Source organism: Eumetopias jubatus, unplaced genomic scaffold, assembly GCF_037043125.1.
Source record: "Eumetopias jubatus isolate StellerSeaLion01/CBP00866 unplaced genomic scaffold, mEumJub1_p1.0 scaffold_11, whole genome shotgun sequence".
NCBI lineage: Eukaryota > Metazoa > Chordata > Mammalia > Carnivora > Otariidae > Eumetopias > Eumetopias jubatus.
The window spans coordinates 126,218,928-126,236,093 of record NW_028274817.1 but is presented as its reverse complement, the minus strand read 5'-3'; the positions used below and the strand labels follow the sequence as shown (position 1 = coordinate 126,236,093).

The window sequence follows — 17,166 nt, the reverse complement described above, 5'->3', positions numbered from 1 at the left end:
TGCATTTTGCTGCTTTAATCTGTTAGGTTACACGGTTGGTGAGCTGTCGGTCATCGTTGTACCTGGCGGACAACAGTGGGGACGGGGACCCCCGTGGGCCTTCGGGGAGAGCAGCGTGTAATGCCGGGGGCCTCAGGGTGGCGAGGCTCTGGTGCCCAGGACCACGTCCAGCCTGTCTCCCGCGTGCGCCAGCCGGACGTCCCAGAAGCCATGCTGCTCCAGCAGCCTGCGGTACTCGGGCAGGCTGCGCTCCCGCCCCTGGGTCCGCACCAGCAGGTTCAAGGACGCGGGCAGGCTGCCCCGCGCTGCTCGATTCTCCTCCAGGACTGTCTCGGCCACCAAGATGCCACCACCTGCGAAGAACACAGCCAGCTGCAGTCGTGCGCAAGACCCGGCGGGGAGCCCGGCTGGGGCGGCCGGTTTCCAGGGGGACGGGACTACTTGCGGGGAGGCTGAGGACAGTGCCCACCAGCCTGGGGAACCAGGACCAGAGGGGCACAGAGACAGAAAGGCATGGAGGGGAGAAGAGGAAAACAGATAGGGAGAAGTCTCAGGGCCCGCGCTGCAGAGATGCCCAGCGCACGCGCCCACAGCCCGGGGCTCCACTATGGATTCACCGCGTGGGGAAACAAGTCAGGAACTCTGGGTGTAGGGACCCGAGATCCCGTCAGGGAGCACGCATTCACTTTGGAAATCCCAGGAGCAGCCGGGAGCTCTGGAGCAGGGTTAGGACCCGCCCCGCCAGTTCCAGGAACACTTGGATTACTGGTGCACAAAGCGTGAGCTTCAAGAACGAAGTGTGTGCGTGTGTGTGCGCCCGTGTGCGCGCCCTTATAGACGTCTGTCTGCGCCTCTATTTTCCTTAAAAGCGTTCAGAAAGGATGCAGAAACCAAGCCGCGGGAACCTAACACCCTTGGGATGGAAAGGAGCCCCGAAGGAAGTAGGTTATGTTTGCTTTATGTGGTTGTTCTTCAAACTGAGACCCACGGACAAGGGGCAAGGGAGACAGCAACACCACAGCAGTGACGGCAACTAGGAGAATTCTGGTGCGTCTTCTGTTGGTTCCAGGCATTTCAGTGACTAGGCAGTTAACAGAACCGGGATCTGAGCATATATGCTCGCTCTGTAGTGTATCAGTCTGTGCTTTTCAAAGTAATACATACGAGCGGTTAATACCACTGGCTCCCCAAGACTTAAGTTAAAACCACCCACTTTCCGCTCTGTCCTGCGGCCCCCAGGCTCCCCCCGCCCCCCCCTCCTGCCCTCGGTGCAGCTGACCACTGAACTCCCAGCTCTGGGGGTGGAGAGAAGCCCTGGTTCCTGGCGGCTGCCAGGGTCTGTGTTGTAAGGACGTGTCTCGTGGCCGATTTCAAGCTTGGCATGAATGGGCGGGCAGGCAGCATTACTGAAAGTTTACCCAGCAGTTCCACCCAGTGGGGGAGAAGCCTCGATGCCCCCGTGCACAACCCCACCCCCACCCCACTCCCTCTACAGTATAAACACTCCTTGAAACTTAATTGTCTCCCGAGGGGGGTGAGGATTCACCCAGAGCTCAATTCCCAACCCTGTCTCCTCCCCAGGGGATACTACAGTTTTACAATTCTTTCATTCTCAGCTTTGTGAACATGCATTCTGGGCTGGGCTCTGTTCCCGGGCTTGGGAATGTGGCGGGGAAGAAACAGGCAGAAACCAGTCCTCCCAGGGCCACGTTCTTCGTGGTGAGCCCATGTGACATGGGTATGACCACACCTCTCACTAAGAGCATGCGTGTCCTGGGCCTGTGGCAACAAATGACCACGGACTGGTTATTTATTCTCTCCCAGCTCTGGGGACCAGAGTCGGAGATCCAGGCGGGGCAGGGCCACTGAGATCCAGGCGGGGCAGGGTTGTGCTCCCTCCAGAGGCTCCAGGGGAGGGTCCTTCCTGCCTCTTCCAGCTTCTGGGGCTCAGGTGTCCCCGGGCTGGTGGCCATGTCCCTCCCATCTTTTCCTCCGTCTTCACGTGGCTTCTCCTCTGTGTCCGTGTCTCCTCTTGTGTCTCTTACAAGGACACCTGTCATTGGATTTAGGGCCACCCTGATCCAGAATGAGCTCATCTCAGATCTTTCACTTCATCACATCTGCAAAGACCCTGTTTCCGAATAAGGTCCCATTCACAGGTTCCAAGGAGACATGAATTTGGGGTGGGGGGGGAAGGTTGAACAAGTCATCCTGCTACACGGACCAACAAGGATGCCTTAACTACGCTATCTTGGCCCTGAAATTTGCTCATTTAAAAGAAGTTGCTTAGTTTCCTCTGCAGCTCTTGTTAACAGGTTCCTAAATGCTCCGGAAGATTTGTCAACACGTTGTGATACTGTTTCCAAACCCTCCGGCATGTGATGTAACTCTCATCTGTGTCCATGGCTCTGCATGTCCGGCCCAAAGGCCTCTCACCGCCCCCCGTCCCTTGCCTGGGCCGTCACCTGGGGCCCCCCAATGTTGTCCCGTGGCGGGAGCATCCTAGTGTCCCGGTTCCTGGGTGTCCGTGTGCACTTCACTCCAGAATGTCTCCAGAAGCCTCCTAGGAATGGCAGGCTCACTGAGTCCACAAACGTCTACGGTACTTCTGTCTACACATGTAAACCAGTAATGGGGGAATCTGTGCATTCACTTTCCATGCTGCACTTTTTTTTTTTTTTTAAGATTTACTCATTTTAGAGAGAGCGAGCCAGCGAGAGGGACAGAGAGAGACTCTCAAGCGGACTCCACGCTGACCAAGAGCCTGACTCGCCGCTCGATCCACGACCCTGAGGTCATGACCTGAGCCGGTATCAAGAGTCGGACGCTCAGCGGACTGAGCCACCCAGCCCCCCTTCCCGCTGAATATATACCGTGGCTCTGCTGTCCTCACACTGATTTTGAGGGACCCCGTGTGTTTCTGATGCCCATTCCTGGTGTGTGACTCAGTTTCCACACAGGCTCATCTCTGGGTCCCCGGGATCCTCAAATGTCAGCTTTGTGCCCGATACGGGATGTGGTGGTTTCCCGGCTTCTGGCTCCCGGGGCCTGGGGGCCCCCACGGGTCGGGCGTTAGGGCTCCTGGCTGGAACCCTGAATCGCCTGGCTTTCCGTGCCGTGGCTGTAGGTCCAATCCGTCTCTGCCTTATTCTTCATTTGTAAGAACATTCTCATTCTTTACTCCTGTGGCCATGCTCTGTGCACAGACAGACTCTGCCCTCTGCCTCCAGGAGCCGGTGTGTTGATGCTCTGTCCCACGGGCCCCACGTGTGTCTTCGAGGCCTGGATACCTGCTCACCTGGGAGGAGTGGGGGCTCGGCGCTCTTGGAGCTAGGAGAACGCCCACGTCAGCCGGGGGCAGGGGGCTTTTCTGTGGAGGATGGGAGGTGGGGGGAGGGGACACAGAGCGGCCGGCACGTGGAAGGGGGCCCTGGAGGAAGAGGCGGACGGGACGCATCAAAAATGTCGGCCGACTCTCGTCCAGAATAAAACGTTCCCGTGCGCCCTCCACGGGGCCCTGTGTCTGAACCGGGAGCCACTGAGAACCAGAGACGGCCTTCCCGGCTGTGCGGGGCATCAGACCCCTGCAGGGGAGGGGCTCGCGGTGATGGTTAATTTTACGGGTCATGTCGGCTGGGCCACGGTGCCCAGATACACAGTCGAGCATCATTCTGTGGAGTTCCTGTGAAGTTTCCTTCTGGATGAGATTCGCGGTTCAGTCTGCAGACTCAGAGTAAAGCAGAGGGCCCTCCGTAGCGTGGATGGGCCTTGTCCAATCAGTTGAAGGCCTCAAGAGAAAAACAGACTGACCTCCTGCAGGAAGAGGGAATTCTGCCTCCGGCCGGTCTTCAAACTAGAGCCTCAGCATCAGCTTGTCACTGGGTCTCCAGGTGCCTCATTCAACCTGCAGCCTGGACGTCCCAGGCTACACAATCACATGAGCTAATTCCTGGCAACAAATCTGTGTCTCTCTCTTTATCTCTACACACACACACACACACACACACACACACACACACTCCGTTGCACTTTACCTTTGCTTTGCTTTGTGTGCGAAATGGGATCAAACACGTGGGGTGTCTCCTGGCGCCCGCGGAGCAGAAGACAAAAGCCCCGTCGCAGTGTAAAAAAGGACCCGCAAACTGCTGCATCGTTTATGTTCCCTAAGTGCACAAGGCGGCAACGGAGGTGCCTTGCAAGAAACCGGGAGCACAAGACACGGGAGTGAGGGCCCGCCAGCACGTCTGCCCTGGGGCCAGGCCACGGCGTTCATGAGATTCAGGACGGGAAGGGTTTCTTCCCCACATTTAGGGCTGCCCCCTGGAAGCTCTCCCTCACGTCTAACTCAAGGCCTTCCTGCTCCGGCTTTCATGTAACTTCTGTTTGTGGCCTTGGTCGGGTGTAGACACCCGGAGACGCCCGTGTCTGCCATTCCACGTCCCCACCTGCCCTCCCCCCACGAAGCTTCCAATGCCACTGACGCTGTGTTTTATGGGACTGGGACCTCTTAGGGCCCGGGAAGAGCTTCCGGGGGCCAGGCGCACCCTGCTCCGCGGCCTGATGGGCATATCGGCCCCGACTGGCTTGGACACAGGACACCACTCGGGGAAGCCACAGGCTGTGTCCAGGAGACTTTGGGGCCCAGGAGCATGGACGCCGTCACTGGCTTTATGGGTCCAGGACGAGGAGACTCAGGTGAGACGTTCCCAAAGCTCCCACCATCCTCCTTGTGGATTAAGCACGTGGTCAGGGGGATGGTAAACGGTACCCAGGGGACCGGAAGGGGGCAACCTGGCTCTCTGTAAATTGTTTCTTTTTAAATGAAAACGGCGTTTACATCTGCAGGAAGGACCCGACGCGGCACGGTCTCACCTGGCTTGCAGCTGCCTGAGACGCGGCTCAGCAACTCGTGCACTTTGTCGTCCGGCCACTCGTGCAGAATTCTGGAAAGGAGGTACAGTTCTGCCTCCGGGAGGTCGTCCTTGAAAAAGTCACCTGGGGTGAAAACACGGTGTCAGGAGCCCGTCAGGGAAGCCGGAGCGGGTCCTGCACCTGATGGACACGGCGGCGGGGGGCGGCCCGCTCCCCAGAACTGCTGGAGCAGAAGAAAGACTGCTTGTTAGGGAGGGAGACTTGTGTCCTGAGCCCCAGAACATGCCAGTCGGAACCCCTGCGCCCGCCAGCACGTCTGCCCTGGGGCCAGGCCACGGCGTTCATGAGATTCAGGACAGGAAGGGTTTCTTTCCCACATTTAGGGCTGCCCCCTGGAAGCTCTCCCTCACGTCTAACTCAAGGCCTTCCTGCTCCGGCTTTCATGTAACTTCTGTTTGTGGCCTTGGTCGGGTGTAGACACCCGGAGACGCCCGTGTCTGCCATTCCACGTCCGCACCTGCCCTCCCCCCACGACGCTTCCAATGCCACTGACGCAGCTGCTCACGCTCCCGTTCACGTGATTTAGAGATGCACACGTGCACACACACACAGAGACCCATATGCATGCACACGCACCCAGACAAGGCACAGATCCATGCAGAGACACATGTACACATTTGCCTGCACACGCAGACAACACACACATGTAGGCACATGCACACAAATACATACGTGCAGAGACAGACAACACACCCACGCATGTCCATGCGGAGAGATACACACATTTGCATGCACCTGCGCAGAGACACGTAAACACATCACACACAGATACGCACGTATGCAAACACACGTATTCACAGAAGACACACACGCACCCACACAGACACTCAGACCTGCACACTCCTCTGTAGAAACAAATGAGGCTGGCCCAACATTGACTCACGGCAAAGACAAAGAAGCACTGACCTGGCACGAAGCTGATCCGCTCTGTCTGCCGTCCTTCAGGTTGAAAACACGGGACGTGCTCGATGACCTCCGGGAGGTCAACCACAGTCACCTTCAGACGCGGGTACTGCTGGGTGAGCGCTCGGGCCAGGGCACCTGTGCAGCCTGCAGGAATGCAAACACAGACTTTGTGACCCGACCCGTCTGGCGCTGACGAAACCCTTGCCGGTCTCCCAAATTCAACCTTGGCAAAACCAAACTGATGGCCGAGCACACAGAGTGAGGCCAGCACCGCGAAAGAAAGCCAGCCGGCGGCAGAGATCCGTGCTGCCTCATGCAGACCTCGGGGCCCCTCAGGGTCAGGACCTCGCTAGCCGGTGCGCGAGCCGGTGCAGGCCCAGCGCAGATGAGCAGGGGTGGCCACAGACTCATGCAGGGAGCATCAGGGCCCAGCTGTGGGGGGCTGCACTCTTCTCTCTTTTCTGGTGCAAGAATGCAGATGTGATGGCTGGAGCTAGAGCACCTACTCTGGGCCACTGGGACAAAAGGTGTGCAGATGACAGGCAAATGAAAGCTGGTAGCTCTGGGCTCCCCCTGGGACCCCAACCCCACTGGGCCCCTTAAGCAGGAGTCTGCTCCTCCTGTCTGCGGTCCTGGGATAAGGAGGGGTTTGGGATGGGGTGGAAACTATATGGGGCATAATTACAGCTGATGGGATGGGGGCAGACGAGGTCTGCGATCCCGTCCCGCCCGTCAGCAGCCACCAGAAAGGGCCCTACAGACTCTATGGGGGTCTTTGCCCATCACTAGACCCTCCTAACACTTGGGAATATCTGCCCAAGCCCCACCATGGCAGTTAAATTCAGGGCCTTGGGTGCTTTGTAGAGACAGAAACCCATTTTGGACATCTCATTAGCAGATGAGCTGGGCATGACTTAACACAAGAAACGCATGGAGTCCTTTGCACCCGATTCCTGGCGGGGGGGGCTACGCACCTCCCAGGTCGCAGGCGGAGGTGAATCGGGACAGGTCGAAGGCTGTGGCCACCTGGCGTGCAGTCAGGTTGGTGAGGCCGTGCATGGCCCGCATGAACTGCAGCTTGGTCTGCTTGCTCTGAAACAGAACGGGGTTTGAGGAGAGCCACACAGAGGCCCAGGGGTTTCTGCACCCTGGCTGGGGGCCACCGGGCATTTCTGCAGGTAGGGAGCTCAGTAGGGCTCACGGGGCGGGGGGCATTAGGACAGAGCTGGGTCAGGAGAGGGTTGGGGGGACACAGTCAGGCCCGGGTGGCTGGGGGGGGGTTCCTTCAGGGCAGAGCTGGGTTGGGAGGGGGTGGATGGGGCACAGCCAACTAGGGAGGGGCAGAGCAGGGTTGGGGGCTGGAGAGCCCTGCTAGGCACACCTGGGTGGGGGAAGGGCTGGTGGGGCAGGTGGAGGTTGGGTGGGGCAGAAGCAGACTGGGGTGGGGTCCGGTGGGGGCAGGGCCGTGTCCAGCACAGCGGTGTGGGTGTGGGTTGAGGTCCAGCTCCAGTGGAATCCGCCCATCCTAACCCTCACAGATGCCCACGTCTAAGATCTGAAGTCAGTCAACGGGGACGGTCACGCTGGAGGCCCCAGACCCCCACAAAGTATCTCCCTGGACAAGCAGGAGGGGGTATGGGGTGGGGTCCCCCAGTGGCCCTTGCAGGCAGCACCGTGCTGCCTGCGGGGGGCGAGGCCGCGATGGCCGTGCGCACCCCAAAGCACCCACTGTGTCCTGCTCTGCAGACCCAGACTTGCAGCCGGAGGCGGAGGGCCCGACGGGACCCACTGCAGTCTTGCCTGTGGACCCCCAAAGGGTTCTCGAAGGGGAAAGGGGAACGAGGGAGAGACACAGGCAGGAAGTGCTTTGTAAACCGTGACTTGAGTAACAGGGTCCCTTCGATTTAACCGCAGGTAGGAAACATGGTGCGTTAATTCCGCGCAACCTCCGGAGCCTGGTCCTACAAACACTGTCTCCTTCTCGGGTGCTGCCCGGCCCTTGCAGAGTCATCGCAGCCGTGAGCAGCCAGGCACCCTGCACGCCATTCCCCCGCCGTGCCCCCCACCCACACCAGCCAGCCAGCTGCGGCCTCCTTGGACGATCCCTGATGTCACAGAGGCCAACGTTCCACGGTTTTGTAACAGGTCCCGGTTAACCCGCCAGCAGGAGACGGGTTCTGCACCCGTCAGTCCTTCCGCAAGCTACGCCGGTGATGTGAAAACGAACGTCCGGAGTTACACTACCTGAACGGGGTGTTCCGCCTTCCTCCCGAAAGCCACGTTGGCTCCCTCCCGCACGGCGAGCTCCAGGTCTGTGAAGAGGTTCCAGGCGTGGTCATTGCTGTGCATGGCCAAGCCGTGCAGAGAATACTCGCCGTCGGATGCCAGATGCAGATCTGCCAGGTCCGTGTTGCAGTAACCTGATGCGACAAGGCATCGTGGGGGCTCCTAACGGGGACGCGGCAGCAGACCCCACAGCGGGGGTCTTGGCATGGGGGCGGCTCCACAGGGAGACAAGCCCCGACCCAGCATGCAGGTGGATTCCTGGGTTACCCAAAGTAGACATCCCCAGAGCGAACCCCCCCAAAGCCCCGGGGACAGTCACCCGGCTGGGCCACGGCCCCCAGTTCTTCAATGCAATGCTAAGGCGGGATATTGCTGTGGAGGGTGGTTTGACATCTAGAACCAGATGACCTTAGGCGATGGGGGTGGGCCCTGTCCAATCAGTCGAAGGCGTTAAGAGCAGGGATGAGGTTTTGCTGAGCAAGAAGGAATTCTGCCTCAAGACTTCAGGGCCACTGTGAATTGATTTTCCACCATCCCCGCTATGGCAGCTCGATGACCCGTCTCCTTGCTTTACAACTGCAGGTCTATATCCCCCGGGTTCTGTTTCTCTGGAGAGCCTGGACTGGTGGGGCTCTTCTTCCCTCCATCCTCTTCACACTCAGCCGGGCTGTCTGTAGGACCTGGTCTCCAAGAGCCCCTCCAGGGCACCCACATCTGGAGAATGGGAGGCTGGGGGTACAGGTGATGGTGGAGGAGACCCCTATCTCTCAACGGAAGGCCCCACCGACTGCAACCATTGGAGATAAAGAACAGCACTGCATCCGTTTTAATACTTAAATGTTGTTACTTCCAAAGGGGCCTTCGGAAGAGCAGCAATGCCCCACGAGCACGTGTGGGAATGGTTCACAGGGTTCGCAAGGCATCGGCAAAAACGTGCGGGAAGAAGCTCCGGGGTGATTAAAAGTCTGGACACCCAGAACTTTCTCTAGGTTCAGTCATTATTTTTGATAGAGGAGAAGACCATTAGAACGATCTGGGTGAGGAGAAAGTTCTGTTGTCTGTGTTCCAAATCGTAACTAGGTATTTGTATGACTTTTGTGCAAAGGGCAGGTTCTGGGGCCCATGCCAGCACCCCGCTTTCCTCCTTATCACAGAAGTGAAGGTGCCTCTCCTGCCTGGGGTCCTTGACCCTCCGCCGTCATTTCCAAGCCATCCACAGGGAGCATCCATAGGACCGTCTGCTCTGAGACCATGCGCCAGAGTCTCGTTCATTTCAGCAAACACACAGTTACCCACCCGCCCATCCATCCACCCATCTTCCTACCTACCTATCCATCGACCCTTCCTTCCATCCATCCATCTACGTATCATCCATCCATCCATCTACTTTCCTATCTACCCATTTACCCATTCTTCCTGTCACCGCTTTCCTTCCTTCTTTCCTGCCTCTGTCCATCCATCCAGCCATCCTTCCTTCTTTCCATCTGTCCTTCCATCCATCCATGCAGCCATTCATCTATCCATCCGTCAGTCTATCCATCAAAACCCCGTGACCTACCTAGCTATTCTTCATCTCTATTACCAATCCGTCATCTGTCTATGTGTATCCACCCATTCATCTCATTTCTCTAGATAAGTAAAAACAAACCCGTATCTATGACGTGCACACATACATCTTCCTTCGGTTCTGTTTCTCCGCTGAACTCTAAGTGATACAGCTCCTTTGAGAGCACAGTCCATAAAGAAGTCATTCTCCTAATACACACACACACAAACAACCCCCCCCCCCACACACACTTATGGCTCCTTGCTTCCATCCTCTGCTTCCTACCCTTGGGGAAAAGCCACGTTCTGAGGGTCTGGTCCTCCCTGCCTTGGCTTAGAAGCCACCTTCACTCGGTGACTCCCTTCCACCTACAGCGATTCTCAGCAAGACACTTCGGATGTGTTCTTACCTCTGTCTGCCTTCTCTAGTAATCCCAGGGCCACACAGACATCCAGGAGCCGTTCAGTTCCACACACAGAGGCATCAATTTTGCCTGCAATATCCATGGCCTTCAGCGGGGCTTCATCTTTTAGTACATCAAACACCTTCAGCTTGCAAGCTGTGAACAGGGCCTGTCCATGAAAAACAAGTACAATTCGACTTACTACGTGACTTGTCATGTACTTTTGACTCCCACAGACCCCAGACATGGAGGTCAAAGCTGTGAAACGTATTTAACTTGTCAATAGAAACGTCTCCTCTAGAGAACCGTGGGTTTAGGCTCCAGCCGGTACAAGGTTTGCACAAGGCAAAAGCACATCAGTGAATACCAAGTGGAAAAACTGTCCCATGGGAGAAAAACCGGTATGTTGCAGTTTGGGGCTGAATTGTGTTTTCCCCCAAGATCTGTATGTTGAAGCCCTAACTCCCAGGACCTCAGGTTGTGATGGTATTTGGAGGCAAAGGGCTGTCCTAAGGTGCAGAGTCTCTACAAAGCTCAGGACACATGGCCTCCGGTAACAGCGATGACCTTCACTCATGCTGCTCTCAGCTTGGAACGCAAAAACCTTTTGTGACAACTGATGCACATCCACAAAGGGCCAGACGCGGAGCTGCTTCTAGCACTACCGTGATGGACCTGGCAAGGTGACATATGCTCCCAGATTCCCTACTGCCCCTCAGCTTGGTCAGCTCACCTGACCACTGGGACACCTTTGTAAGGAGAGCAATGCACTAAGTGGGCAGACGGATACACAGGTGGGCAAGTAGATAGATAATACATGAGACAGACAGATGATAGTTGATATACAGACAGATAATTGATAGACAGTTTGACCATAGGTACACAGGTAGATACATAGACGATAGTTTGATGATAGGTGGGTAGGCAGATAAACAGACCAGAGAAGGGGTGCCTGGCTGGCTCAGTCGGTTAAGCGTCTGTCTTCGGCTCAGGTCATAATTCCAGAGTCTTGGGATCAAGCCCCACGTTGGGCTCCCTGCTCTGTGGGGAGCCTGTTTCTCCCTTTCCCTATTTCGCTCCCCCTGCTTATGCTCCCTCTCCCCCTCCCCCCGTCAAATGGATACATAAAATCTTTAAAAAGAAAAAAAAATAGGTAGGCAGATGCGAGGACCAGAGTATAGCTCAATCGAGTGACAGCACGATGCCGCTGCAGTTCTGTCTTAACTATTACTTGCAGGGAAACTTGGTATTTGGAGGTACAACACAGCACAACCACCTCTCCTAATCATGAGAGCTTCTGCCCCTGACAAGGCCATCACAAGGAGGTGGCTGGGGTGGAGTGTGGGAAGGGGCAGTCTGCAGTCCCCACCCAGCATCCCCAGAGCCACTGACGTGGCCCCAGCAGAGCCCAGGCACCGGGAGGGCCATCTCCCTGCTGTCTCTCAAGCCCAGAGCCACTCCGGTAGCTGGGAGGTCGGCTGAGTGGGGCAGCGGGAGAAGGCCGGAGAAGATGCACCAGCTGCGTGGGCACGGAAGGGCAGAGTGCAGGGGCGGCCGCTACCAGCCCCATCCTTGGCGGAGATGGTGGGAGATGACCAGGTAGGCTTCTGCCTGAGACGCTGTCCAGTCTGGCCTGGACACCCGGGTGTTTCCTGGAAACTGTCTGTGACCGTGCAGGAAGGACAGGAGAGGCCACAATCACAGGCACCGGCTACCTCCGGCAAGCACTCACTGGCCTGCAGGTTCCCACCCCTCCTGGGACACCCTCTGGCTGGGACAGCTGTCCGGGATTCCCAAGGCCACACAGCAGGACGAGGTCGCAGATCCCTCCAGGCAGCCGGTGACCCGGTGCTACAGCCCACCTACCACCTGGCCAGTGGGAATGCTGGGCATCCCAAGGCTGCTGCCCGGTCAGCATTCTGGCCCTGCCTCCCTGGGCTGCAGAGAAGTCGGCCAGCGAGGCACTGCGGGCCCAGGCTGGGGTCATGACCGCTGCTCACCTTCAAACACCCTACAGACACCTTGCCCCCGCTGGGCACAGGCCTCGGCCACTGCAGCCCTGAGCACGGAGTCTCACACGCCAGGGTGTGCGCCCCGGGAAATCAGGTCATAGCCTCTGTGGCCCCCGAAGTCAGTATCTCTGTGCCAAGCCATTTAGTGAAGGACGAAAACCAGCTGGGGACACTCTAATGGGCTGAACACTGGCCCCAAGAAGATATGCCAAAGTCCTGACCCCTAGAACCTGAGAAAGGGACCTTATTTAGAAACAGGCTCTTTGCAGATGTGAAGTGAAGGATCTGAGATGAGCTCATCCTGAATCAGGGTGGCCCCAAATCCAACGACAGGTGTCCTTACAAGAGACAGAAGAGGAGACACACACCCAGAGGAGAAGCCGCGTGAGGACGGAGGCAGAGACGGGAGGGATGCGGCCACCAGCCCAGGGACGCTGTGGTCCCGCCCCGCCTGGATCTCAGTGGTCCTGCCCCACCTGGATCTCAGACTTCTGGTCTCCAGAGCTGGGAGAGGATGAATTTCCGTGGTCTTGAGCCCCCAGTCTGCGGTCATTTGTTACGGCTGCCCCAGGACACTCAGACAGGTACCTTTGATGCTTTGAAGCCGTCTATGAGTTCTAGAAGGCCCGCTGGGAACTGGGGTGTGATCCCCACTGTCCCGTTGGAGTCTGCTCCTTGCGAGCCAGCAGGAATCTGTCCTCTGTCACCGCCCGCCTCTGCCCTTCGGTGGCTGCCACCCTCGTTGCCCTGAGCAGGGTCTGAGCTGCCCTGCTCCGTGTCGCTCAGGTTCTCGAAGGTGTCGACAGGTGGGATGGAGTCGTGCTTGACCCGCTGCACGTCCTTTCGGCGGGGCGGGTAGTATAGCTCCACCAGCTTCTTGCAGAAGTGGTTCAGGGGGAAGCCCACGACGTTGAGGAAGTCTCCGTGGACGTACTCCACCAGCATGCCCCCCAGAGCCTGGATTCCGTAGCCACCGGCCTTGTCCCTGCGCGGGGAGGAAGGAAGCAGAACGGGGCAGGAGGGAGAGCGGGTGCAAGATTACGGGAGAAAGCAAAGTTTCGAGGCTCAAAAGACTGGTGGCTGGTGGATGGCTTCATTCCGTGCCATCAGACGGGATGGCCGGCCCATCACCCCGGCTGCTTCAGTGAGGAGTCTGGCTCTGGGAAAAGTCCCAAGTGATCCTTTGGTCCCGCCAGGGGCAACGACAAGGTGTCCCGGGCGGTCCCCCGGGGTCACTGCCTCCCTCCCACGCCAGGCCTGGGGCACGGCAGTCTCGGGGGCAGTGCAGAGAGGACCCGGACCCCGGCCGTGCTCTTGTGCATGTCCGCATCTCTGGTCCAGGAGCCTCTGCCAAGACCTCCTTAGGGACCAAAGAGGGCACTTCAAAGACCCTTTCCCGGACCCTGACTTAGCGCCTAGTGCTTTCTACCTGACCCTCCCTCCTCTGCTTGGCCCAGACCCCGGTCCCTAAGATGGCAGGAGGCATCAGTTCAGGGCGTCCTCGGCAGTGGGACCGTCCCCTGGCGTCTGCACCCATGCACCTGTCCCCCACCCGGCCCCGTTCCATGGGGGGAAACGGAACGGGGAGCAGGGGTGCTCAGCCGTGTAGCCACCGGTTCACCTGACAGCAGCACGTGAAGAAAGACTGTTTCTCACACGGTGGGTGGTTCTCATCCACTGTCCCAGCACAGGGCAGCTCAGGTCCTGACACGGGCCCTGCTGCAGCCCCCGGCCCCGACTGCTCCTCTAGCACAGGCATCACCTGAGTCCCTGCACTGACAGCCCGAGCCCGGCCCCCGCTGTAATCGGGACACGAACACGATGACTATGCACTACATGTCTGTGTCCCCCCCCGCCCCCCCTCCAATTCATATATTGAGTATATATGCAAGCAAGTATACCTAACCTGCAAGTCGACGGCGTTAGGGGGTGGGGCCTTTGGGAGGGGATCAGATCATGAGGGTGGCGCACCCACGCACGGGATTAGTGTCCTCGTACGAGGGACTCACATGGGCTCCCCGCTGTCGATGTATTCCCACAAGAGCTCCTCGGACAGCTCGGAGAACTTCACCGTGGTCTCCTCGTGGAACTCGGACACCTCCGTGTCCAGCTGGCCGTCTGCAACACAGGGCTACCGGTCAGGGTGCACGGCCTCAGGACCCCAGAGCTGTTCTCTGCGTATCTGAGGGACATGTGCCCTGGCTCTGAGTATAAGTCAGCTAAGAACTGTTAATCGGGGGCAAGAGGAGGCCCCAAGCAGGAAAAGTAAGAGTTATAAACTAAAGCAAGCAAAACTGGTGAGAGGAATAAAAAGTTGCCACCAGAAGACCCAGACCAGTGGGGGGGCCTGGGGTTTGGGGGATAAAAATGTTGCAACCTGCAGACCCAGACCAGCAGAGGGGTGGGGGAGGGCTGGGGTTTGGGGGATAAAAAGTTGCAACCTGCAGACCCAGACCAGCAGGGGGCCTGGGATTTGCGAGATAAAAAAGTTGCAACTTACAGACCCAGACTAAGGGTTGGCGGGGGGGGGGGGGGGGGGGGGGGGGGGGGGAGGGGGGGTCTGGGGTTTCCTGCAGGAATAGAGGCCTTTGCTGTGGGGTTGGAAAGCCCTGAGCACAGCCTGCAGGGCACATTACACAAAGCAGCATTTACAGCAAATCCTTGGGGTTTGGGTTCTTTAAAAAAAAAAAGAAACACACACCTTCTTTGTTCTACTGTGATTTCAGGATGGCCAGAGTGAGCCAATCCCCTCTGCCTTCCAGACCCCAGAAGGTGTGGAGGGAAGCACCTGTATGGGTCACGCTGGGCGGGCGAGCCCATCTCTGTCAAGTGCTTCGAAGCCTCCATGCAGCCCCAACTTCTGGAAGCAGAAGTGAGGGTGCAGTTCTGCGGGGACGGAGGAGCATGCTCCTCCAGTGGTGGCCCCGGGCCTGGGGAGGGTGCTGTTGGCACTGTACCTTTGGTACAACAGTGGACAATGGCGACGCCCGTGAACACGCTGTGCTCTTTCCCGTTCAGCCTGCAAGATGCAATCAGTATGATGTGTCCCCCCCCGCCTCACGGACGCAGCATGTTCCGGCCACCCGGCTCTCAGCCTGCGTCTGTCTACTGTCCTGCAGTAGAGTGAGACACCAGTGCACGGGACACAGCAGGGCCTGGGGGTTGAGACGCCCTGAGATGGGTGGGTGGGCATGCCCCGCCGGGAGGGAGACTGCCCGTCTGCCCTCTGCCTGAGCAGAAGCTCACGGGGAAAGCCGGTCATATGGAGGTGGGCATGGGGAGGCCATCACTCAGAAGGACAAGACCAGGAGTAAAAGCTCACGGACACACGGACAACCAGAAGGGTGGCCAGGGAGGCTGGGCGCAGACCCCTCCCCAGGCTCGGACCCCATTCCAGGCGTGAACCAGGCATGGACCGCCTTGGACCTGAACGCTGTCCCAGGTGCAGACCCTAACCTGAGGACCTGACCCCACCTTGGACATTAACTCCACCCCAGGTGCTGACCCTGACCAGGACCCTAACCTGAGGACCTGACCCCATCCCAGACATTAACCCCATCCCAGGGGCTGACCCTGCCAGGGACCCTAACCTGAGGACCTGACCCCATCCCAGACATTAACCCCACCCCAGGGGCTGACCCTGCCTGGGATCCTAACCTGAGAACCTGACCCCACCGCAGGTGCTGACCCTGCCCAGGACCCTACCCTGAGAACCTGACCCCACCCCAGACATCAACCTCACCCCAGGTGCTGACCTTGCCCGGGACCCTAACCTGGGAACTAGACCCCACCCCAGGTACTGACCCTGCCTAGGACCCTAACCTGGGAACCAGACCCCATCCCAGACATTAACCCCACCCCAGGTGCTGACCCTGCCTGGGACCCTAACCTGAGAACCTGACCCCACCCCAGGTACTGACCCTGCCTGGGACCCTAACCTGGGAACCAGACCCCACCCCAGGTGCTGACCCTGCCTGGGACCCTAACCTGAGAACCTGACCCCACCCCAGACATTAACCCCACCCCAGACGCTGACCCTGCCTGGGACCCTAACCTGTGGACCTGACCCCACCCCAGACATTAACCCCCCCTCCAGGTGCTGACCCTGCCCAGAACCCTAATGGGAGAACTAGATCCCACCCTGGACATTATCCCTACCCCAGGTGCTGACCCTGCCTGGGACCCTAACCTGGGAACCAGGCCCCACCCTGGACATCAACCTCACCCCAGGTGCTGACCCTGCCTGGGACACTAACCCAGACCCAGGTGCTCACTCCACCCTAAGGCCTGCTCCCCACCCCAGGTGTGGACCCCATCCTGGGCCCTGACCCCACCCCACGCATGGACCCTGCCCCAGACCCTGCCCCAGTGCTGTTCCCAGGGGGACCGCAGTCTGCACCCACCTGGAGAGCATCCTGTACGCATCTTGCTTGTCCACCGGCTTCTCCAGAATCAGCCCCCCGACCGTCTGCCAGAGAACCAGGGAGGGGTCCACTCTCACTAAGCCAGATCTCACCGTCCACACCTTGATTTCAGTCACCAAGGACACAAAAACCAAACTGGAGGCCAGAAAAGGCCCCTGAGGGGGGACTCACCACAATGGTGTCCGCTCCGATGACAACATCCGGGGCCCGGAGGTCCTTCTGCAAGAAATCCGAACCCAGCTTTAGAAACGACATCCCTGTGGGTCTTGCCCAAATACCCTGGTGGCGTGACGGGTGGATACGAAGCCTGTCTCACTTCGGAAATTAAGAATGTCCCCAGTAGGAACACGAGTGTGACCCCAAATCCTCCCCAAGCTACCCTGAATTAAGGACAAAGCCGGTTTTTTGACCTGCTCAATGTAAGTTGAAGAAAAGGTAGTCCAGACAATAAAATAAATCCAAGTGGAAAATTCAGGCTTGCAGCTGAACACGCTCGTCTGGGATCTATACAGACTAGGTTGTACTTAAAAATTAACCTTTCCACTGTCGAAAATCAATGGATCAATACTTGTTTATTTATAGCAATACTTATTATAGCATTAAGTACAGTGCATCTGTTATGTCACAGTAATTACAATAGGATATTATTATAACACT

General features: G+C 58.0%; 1 protein-coding gene across 2 annotated transcripts in view; it reads right to left on the bottom strand.

Annotated features, from left to right (window-relative positions):
• Positions 1 to 17,166, bottom strand: part of ASMTL (acetylserotonin O-methyltransferase like) — a 63,067-nt gene continuing 45,901 nt past the window's right edge. For both annotated transcript variants that reach the window (XM_028115035.2, XM_028115034.1), the window contains exons 3-13: positions 16,681 to 16,728; positions 16,489 to 16,553; positions 15,043 to 15,104; positions 14,095 to 14,203; positions 12,674 to 13,070; positions 10,080 to 10,242; positions 8,083 to 8,258; positions 6,813 to 6,930; positions 5,839 to 5,982; positions 4,873 to 4,995; positions 1 to 353 (exon numbers count right to left, since the gene is read on the bottom strand). In XM_028115035.2, the coding sequence (XP_027970836.1) occupies positions 133 to 353; positions 4,873 to 4,995; positions 5,839 to 5,982; positions 6,813 to 6,930; positions 8,083 to 8,258; positions 10,080 to 10,242; positions 12,674 to 13,070; positions 14,095 to 14,203; positions 15,043 to 15,104; positions 16,489 to 16,553; positions 16,681 to 16,728 (1,626 nt within the window). In that variant the 3' untranslated portion in view covers positions 1 to 132. The remainder of the gene's footprint in view (positions 354 to 4,872; positions 4,996 to 5,838; positions 5,983 to 6,812; positions 6,931 to 8,082; positions 8,259 to 10,079; positions 10,243 to 12,673; positions 13,071 to 14,094; positions 14,204 to 15,042; positions 15,105 to 16,488; positions 16,554 to 16,680; positions 16,729 to 17,166) is intronic.